The 7,275-nt window shown below is 46.7% G+C and overlaps 1 protein-coding gene across 1 annotated transcript; it reads right to left on the bottom strand.

Moving 5' to 3' along the window:
* Positions 1–5,665: 5,665 nt before the first annotated feature.
* On the bottom strand, positions 5,666–6,460 carry LOC135377291 (uncharacterized). Its single transcript, XM_064609649.1, has one exon. The coding sequence runs from the start codon at positions 6,458–6,460 to the stop codon at positions 5,666–5,668; it is 795 nt and encodes a 264-aa protein (XP_064465719.1).
* Between the last annotated feature and the right edge of the window lie 815 nt (positions 6,461–7,275).

The following is a 7,275-nucleotide window of genomic DNA, read 5'->3' as shown; positions in this document are numbered from 1 at the left end:
GTACGGCACATACATCTTTGATTACGTCTTTTCCTAGCCATCAGACTGCCGCGAAATGAAGTAACCTGCCTTCCTTGAGCAGAATCTAAGACACTGCAGGTGCTTTCCTGATCGCAACTGTACGCGATGAAGGTACCCCCCCCCCCCCCCCCGATAGCCCCACGGGAATCTCGGAAGGCCTGTTAATCATTCTTACAGAAACGTAAAGTCAGAAAGCAAAGCGTAAAAACAAGAACCGGAGCTTCCGTCCTGGCAGTGTTTACGTTCAATACCTATCACTGTCAGCGGCTCTCATACCAGAGTCACTCACAAGTTCTCTGCTGGGACCTCAGAGAGATACTAGTGCTAAAAACAAACAAACAAACAAAAAATAGCAATGCGAGGAGAGCTGGCGTGGAGAAGGAACCGATATTGGAAGTCGACCATTATTAGCAGGGGAGCGAAACACTTGGGGCTACAACCGTGTTTATACGGGTCCAATGAAAAGTGGTGAAGAAAAAAAAAAGTCTGCCAATCAAATGTAACCGCAGTGCGCATGGTAAAAACGTCCTAAAACGCGGTGGAACACATCGATCTTGCAAGAAATAGTGTGAAACTAAAGAGATTGTGCTGGTAAGCTTGAAATGCCCCTTGTAGCACAAGGCAACAAACTGTGGAGAATTGCGGTATCATAGTCGCATATGATATACCGTTGTCAGTGCAAACGTTTGATAAACGATTTAGGCGTCAAGCTTGGAAATTCATCACCAATTCATCCGTGCCTTCTAATCTTCCTTAACCGTCTTACAACATGAACACAACACTTTCACAAAGTAAGTGCAATATTGCCACGAATCATCATCGCGAAACTTCCAGGGCAGGCACGAAACGGTACATCTCATCCCGGCGCATGCTGAAGAAGAAGCAAGAAGCTTCCAGACACATCGCCTGCTCTCCGGCAATCGCACGTGCTGTTTCTAGACTTTTCGGCGCGACGCTTAAATGCTTGTGCGCTCCAAGCTGGAGCATTCATTTCTTTGGACTCAGTTGTGTTCAGAGAGCTATCACTCTTGTGTTTTGCTACCCAGTAGTCTAATAAACCGTTCGCTGTTTATTCGACGACTCGCCGACCCATTTCGCTTCGTGACAATATGAACAACTGTGGCACATTATTGCGAAGAAGAATCATCCTCATCGTACTCTCGAGGATCGTCAGTATCTTTAGCGTGAACCTTCGAAATATTCTCAGTCGCACATAGAAAGCCTACGTTACCCTGATTCTTTGCCTCTTAACAATTCGCAAGAAAAGGCCTGGGATGTTGTCCAGAAGGGTAATTCTTCTTCATGACAATCGCCCCGCCTCACACGGCGGATTTGACGGCAACAATTGACTCTGGCCGAGATGCGCTGGGAAGTTTTGCCCCATGCCTCTTACAGCCCAGATTCAGTCCCAAGCGATTACCATTTGTTTGGGCCCCTTAAAAAGTACCTTGCAGGAAAGACGTTCCACACAGATGAAGCCCTCCAGAAAGATGTCCTACAGTGGCTACGACAGCAGTACGCTTCTTTCTGCGCCAAAGCATCAAAGAGTTGTCACAGCGATGGTAGCGATGTCTAGACGCGCACGGTGAATACTTGGATACAAAAAAAGACGTAGTTTGGTTCTTTCCGAATTTTCCATTGTCAAATAAAAGTCTCGGTCGACCCCTATACTTATACTATGTGCCCATGAACGACGCACGTCTACACAATATTGCACAACACTAAAAGTAACAAAGAACAGATGGAAACAAAGCAAACTTAGAACACAGGAATAACAGACGTCAAGAGGATATGTGCAAAGCCGACTGGAAAACAGCAAACGTGACGCCAAAAATGTCCGTCTTCTTTTCGTATGATATCATCGGACGTGTATTATTCACTGCAAAGGGAGACCAACATGATGTTACGAAATTTCAATAGCTGCTCGTAATTCCCTTGTTTCCCTATCTGCCTACAACCTCCACATCTATCTTATATTCGTGTAAGCTACTGAGCAAGGGAGCGCCCTCCCTTGTTGCATTGTGTCCTTGAGTTGCGTTGTGCGAAGATCAACTTTCTCACGCACTCATGGGTACGTGCTAGCACTGCCTTATTCGGCATAATTACTGAAACTTGCTCAAACAATTACCGCACCTCGCTTAGTCTAATTTACGCAGATTTTCGATGATGAGGTGATGATGTACGCTAATGTAAACTGTCTAGGGCGCTGGCTGTTCTACCTTTTCTGGACACTGGCCCTCCTACGCTCTTAAAGAAAAGGGTGTACAGTAACTCCTTTTTTGGGGAGCACACCCTTGCCACACATATCACTCCCTTTGGAGTGTACAATTACTCTCCAGTAGGGAGTTAAAGGGTAACCTCACTCCCTGACGGGAGCGAGGAGACTCCTTTTTGGGAGTAATTGTACTCTCCAAAAGGGAGTGATATATGTGTCAAGGAAAAGGAGTTAAAGTACACCGCTTTTCTTTAAGAGTGTAGCCGTCGCAGCAAATAGTGCAGAAGCTGCTAAAAAGGGTGGTTGCTTTCCTATTTTGTTCGCGATTTAACGCTACACTGCCTTTCGTCATTTCTGTTACTTCATTCCTTCATTTCTGGAAGCCTCCCGCATAGAGAATCCTAAAATGTCAGGTTTTGGCCGAGGCGTTGTACGGTGAAAGCCTTCCCAGGAAAAAAAAATAAAATAAAATGGAAAATGCAAGTCTTACTGCCACTACTCTAATGCGTAATCTCCTCATCACAAGTTCCGCTAATGGATGCTACAAGTAAATTTTGATGGTTGTTCCATCTTGAGCATCACCAGTGCACTTAAGGCAGCCCCGTTATGCATGGAACAGAACCACCGAAGGGACCACACGAAGTAAGTGTATGTTTGGCATTTATTTGCGAAGACTTAGACTTTAGGGCGTTATAAAAACAGATCAACAACATCTTATGAGGAAAGCGGACGACTCCGGGTGCATAGCCCAACCGTTGGTCGGTGCTGGAACGTTTGTTGCAGCAATATGTTGATACTTCTATTGTCTCCCTCAATGGGAAGATGGTAGGCGGGTGGTGGGCGCGGTAGGGGGTAGGTAGGTGGTAAAAACAACTTGCTTCGCGGTGTAATTAAAAATTTGGTACTGCGATCGAGGAAGAGGTGCAAAAAAGGTAAAAGAATAACAATTTATTGTGGAGATTATGAATGAGTGTTTAATCGCGACAGAAAAGGCAGGCCTACTACGTACCGCAGGCAACAAAATTACAACAAAGCACCAGCTGCTACCGCTAGGAAGTAAAAAAAAAAAATACAGAGAGAGAGAGAGCGAGAGAGAACATTTTGCGGTTTGAATATTTGTTGATGACAATGACGAAATATATTCAGGCTAAGGGTATAGGCCTGCCGGATGCGATGTACTATATGTAATGATACGTTATTTCTAACAAGTAAGCCCCAATCTGCGCAGGGTAGTCACAGTGCAAGCGCATAGGTGTGCCACACACTGGAGTACGAGACCAATCCTGAGCTACCTGACCTCGCCTATGGACTCTTGAATGTGTACTACTGATATCGTTACCCCTGAATACCACGTGTTGTAACGCGAGGCATGTGAAATTGCGTCATTCAACAAAACTGTGGTGAAGCAAAACAAGGCCTTCTGTCGTTGCAGCGGAGCATTAATGCTGAGGCTCAAGTTAAGAAATCCCTGTTTCCTTGGGCTTTCTTTATGTTTCTTGTCCCTTAAAGAAAATAACCTGTTCTGCAGCTGCATGCAAGATAATTTGATGAACTTTGATATGTTCCACACACGGGAACATCAAGATATTTAAGCGACCCTTATGAAAAGAAAGGGGGAACGTAAAGGTGGCGTACTTGAATCCTAGAACTTAGGGCCTAGAACTTTCCAATCGCGGCCATGAGAGCAGTGATCATTTGAAACCTTTCTGGCTTACTCCAAACCCCTAGTTTGCATAGGCTCCCAGTCCACAACAACACCATTTCTGTCGGAAGCAATGCGACCTACGCTACCTCAATTAAAATTCTTCCGCTAATGAGACCAATGAGAAGGTAGAATTATTCATCTCTTCAATGAGCACTCCGGGATTTGGACCTCGATTTCCTTTCGCGAGCCCATGCACTCCCACCCCTCTATTCCTTTCAGAAGCGCTTGCCCATTCCAAAGCGGAATTCTCGACATGCAAGCACACGCGCTAGGTCTCTAAATGTCCAAACAGCTGGCGCAATGTCAATTACGAACTGCACAACTGTTGACGGAATTTTCCGGGTACTTCTTCCAACCTGTTCTGAGTCGATTGCCCGACAACCCACATACAACATGCATTTGATTTTGATGTCCCTTGCCGTAGCACTTCTCCAAAGGACGTATGTCGCTGGCGAGACATCATAACCCGTACTATTCTAAATTGTGTTTGAATTAAGCATAAAGGTTCACACGTTGTTCGGTCAGTTCAGTTGTCGCAATACAGTCGCAATAATACAAAATTTTCCCAGGGTTACTGCTCTTTTCTGTTCTATTCTTCCGCCTCAACGGTAGGGAAGCTGAACTGTACATAGACTTATTCTTTCAAATTATATGTTTTGTCACCTTTGTCTATGGAGTAATATGCGCGTATAAGAGTAATACATTTTTAACAGAGCGGAGGTAGACGTGTAAAAACGATACTGCCACTAGGTAGTACAGACAAATCCCGATGAATGTAGAATCTTAAAGAGAGCTGCTCTATGTGGCCTCGTTCGCCGTTCTGCCCATTCCTATAGCTATAGACAAATGTCGGCCCAGTTCCCTGCGAAGTCGGCCCAGGACTCACCATTCCGCTGGGGTGGTCGTGACGTTTCAGTGTGGCCGACTACGGCAAGCAGTCCTGCCATCGCCACCAACTTCTCTGGCCCGGATCTCTTCGCGGATGTATACATATAATACATTCTCATCGTGGGTTAGTGCATTGTTTGGTGATGATGATGATGATTATTATTATTATTATTATTATTAGGGTTTTTCTGGCGCAGCGACTACAAAGGTCATAATGCGCCAAACATGGTTGTGAACACAGATGAATTAAGTTATAAGAATAAAGTGAATGAAATTCAACCTAAAAACATACTGATGTAATTAAAAGAAGCCGCAAGAAGTTCTCTTGCGGAAAGTAACTAAAAACTTAAAGGCTCCCAAGCAGGCCTATGTCCCTAAAAAAGTTCTCGACATTATCAAAAGAAATGACAGGCTCATCACCCAACAAGAGTACTGGGTGAAGAGGCGTACAATGCTTGTAGCATTCAGTGAAGTAGCGCTGGCGATGAGGTTTGTGTTGTGGGCATGTGATGAGAATGTGAAGGATGGAGAGTTGCTCGTTACAATGGGTGCACCACGGTGGCTCCTCTCCACGAAGTAGGTGGCCGTGCGACAAAAATGTATGCCCAGTTCTCAGCCTGTGTCTCAGCACCTCCTGGAGACGTTGCTGGATTGCATGTACCTTATGCCCTATGTGTGGTTTTGTGAGATTAAGCTTGTTCAGAGCTTGTTCATCCCACAACTGCTGCCATTTTGCATTAATGGCCTTCTTTAATGCACGTCTGAAGTCACGGAAAGGGATGTCGAATGGGCTAATTTCTGATGAAAGAGCTGTTGCTGCGGCTCGGTCTGCAAGTTCATTTCCTGGGATACCCACGTGACTGGGGGGGAGTGTGGGGTGGAGGCCCAGCAGTTTGGGTCTCCACAGACCTCCTCTGTGGTGCCACTCCCCTGCACACCACTTCGGAGAAAGTGCCCTTTTTCCTGAACTCTGCTTGCGCCTTTGCATCTTTGTATGAGATATTTTGCTCTGCCTTGATTCTGAGGATTTCTTTTTCATCTTTCCATCGGGGGCATGACCTGGAGCAGACAAGATGGTCACCTTTACAATTTGCACACCGCACTTCATTTCGGCAGGATTCTGCTGGGTGGTCTCTACCAGAACATTTGGGACATGTTCCCTGTCCACGGCAGACCTGAGACCCATGCCCGAAGCGCTGACACTTGAAACAACGCCGCGGATTAGGGACATAGGGTCGCACGTGGCAGTTGAGGTAACCAGCCTTAATGGTTCCAAGAAGCTTATGTAGTTGAAAGGTTAGAACCATGTGCTTCGTTGCGATTTCTTTACCGTCCCGAGCCATCACTATTCGCTTTGCTGCCACGACATCTTCTTCCCGCAGGCCTTCCTCAATCTCGGAGTCGGTGCATTCCAGAAGCTCACTTTCCGAGATCACGCCTCTGACAATATTGAGGTTTCTGTGTTTTGCAATAGACACCGGTATGTCCACAATTTTCTTGACAGCTTGGGGGGCCGAGCTATGCTCCCTGGTTTGAACCTCAATTTGAAGGTCCGCAGATGACAGTTTCTTTGCAGTGTAGGTCTTTCCAATTGAGTCCTCTATTTCTCTGGCAATGACAAAAGGTGACATCTTAGTGAGTGGCTTTGTCTCGTCTTCAGCATGGAGTACCAGGAATTTCGGAAACCATGGTTCTGGAGACAGGCTGAATGAGTTCACTGGTGCTTCGGTGCAGCGCCGCTTATGGCGCTGATCATGTTTTTTTGAGCGTGAAGAAGTCATACAAAGAAAGAAGTGGTTCGGTGCAGCAGGTGTGTCGCCCACCATCGAGCCCAACGAGGGAACGTGTCCCACACGCTAACACTTGCCTCTGCACTATACCCTAGTGCAGCTTCTGGAGAGTGAAAGACTGCCCAAGGTTGACCCTTGCCGCCAAAGAAGGTGAAGGGAGGAAAAAGAAGATAGTGAAGGAGTGCAGAAAGAAAAAGTAATGAAAAGGGAGATGGCGACTAGCTGAATAATCCTGGCCGGGCCTTCCAGGACCACCCGACTATGGGAAGCAGGGGCCAAAGCGGTATGTTGCTTTCCCGGAGGGGCCCCGAAGGGTCCTAAACAACCTCCAGGTCCACTCAACCGCCAGGGTCCCCCTTTCCCCAGACACGGGAAAGCCACGCACAGCTATACGTAGGGGTCTCCCTCCTGCGGCGACCCAACCGTGAGTGCAGGAGGGGGCTACTGCGGCTGCTGCCGGGCGATGGGGGAGCCAAGTTCCCGACGCCGGGGCATTGTTTGGGTGCTGGAATGTAAATGACATAATTGTAATGTGTGATCGGGACATGATGGACGAAGACCGATCCTTTGTTCATTGAGATTTGTCAGTAGGAGCAGGCTGAATGGGGATCAGCAGCATATCCCTCAATCAGAAGTCCGCAATTGCATCTGTTGGA

Source organism: Ornithodoros turicata, chromosome 1, assembly GCF_037126465.1.
Source record: "Ornithodoros turicata isolate Travis chromosome 1, ASM3712646v1, whole genome shotgun sequence".
NCBI lineage: Eukaryota > Metazoa > Arthropoda > Arachnida > Ixodida > Argasidae > Ornithodoros > Ornithodoros turicata.
This window is presented reverse-complemented; position numbering and strand designations above follow the sequence as displayed.

Coding starts and splice junctions, on each gene's coding strand:
- LOC135377291 (XM_064609649.1), bottom strand. CDS start 6,460: ATGTCACCTTTTGTCATTGCCAGAGAAATAGAGGACTCAATTGGAAAG.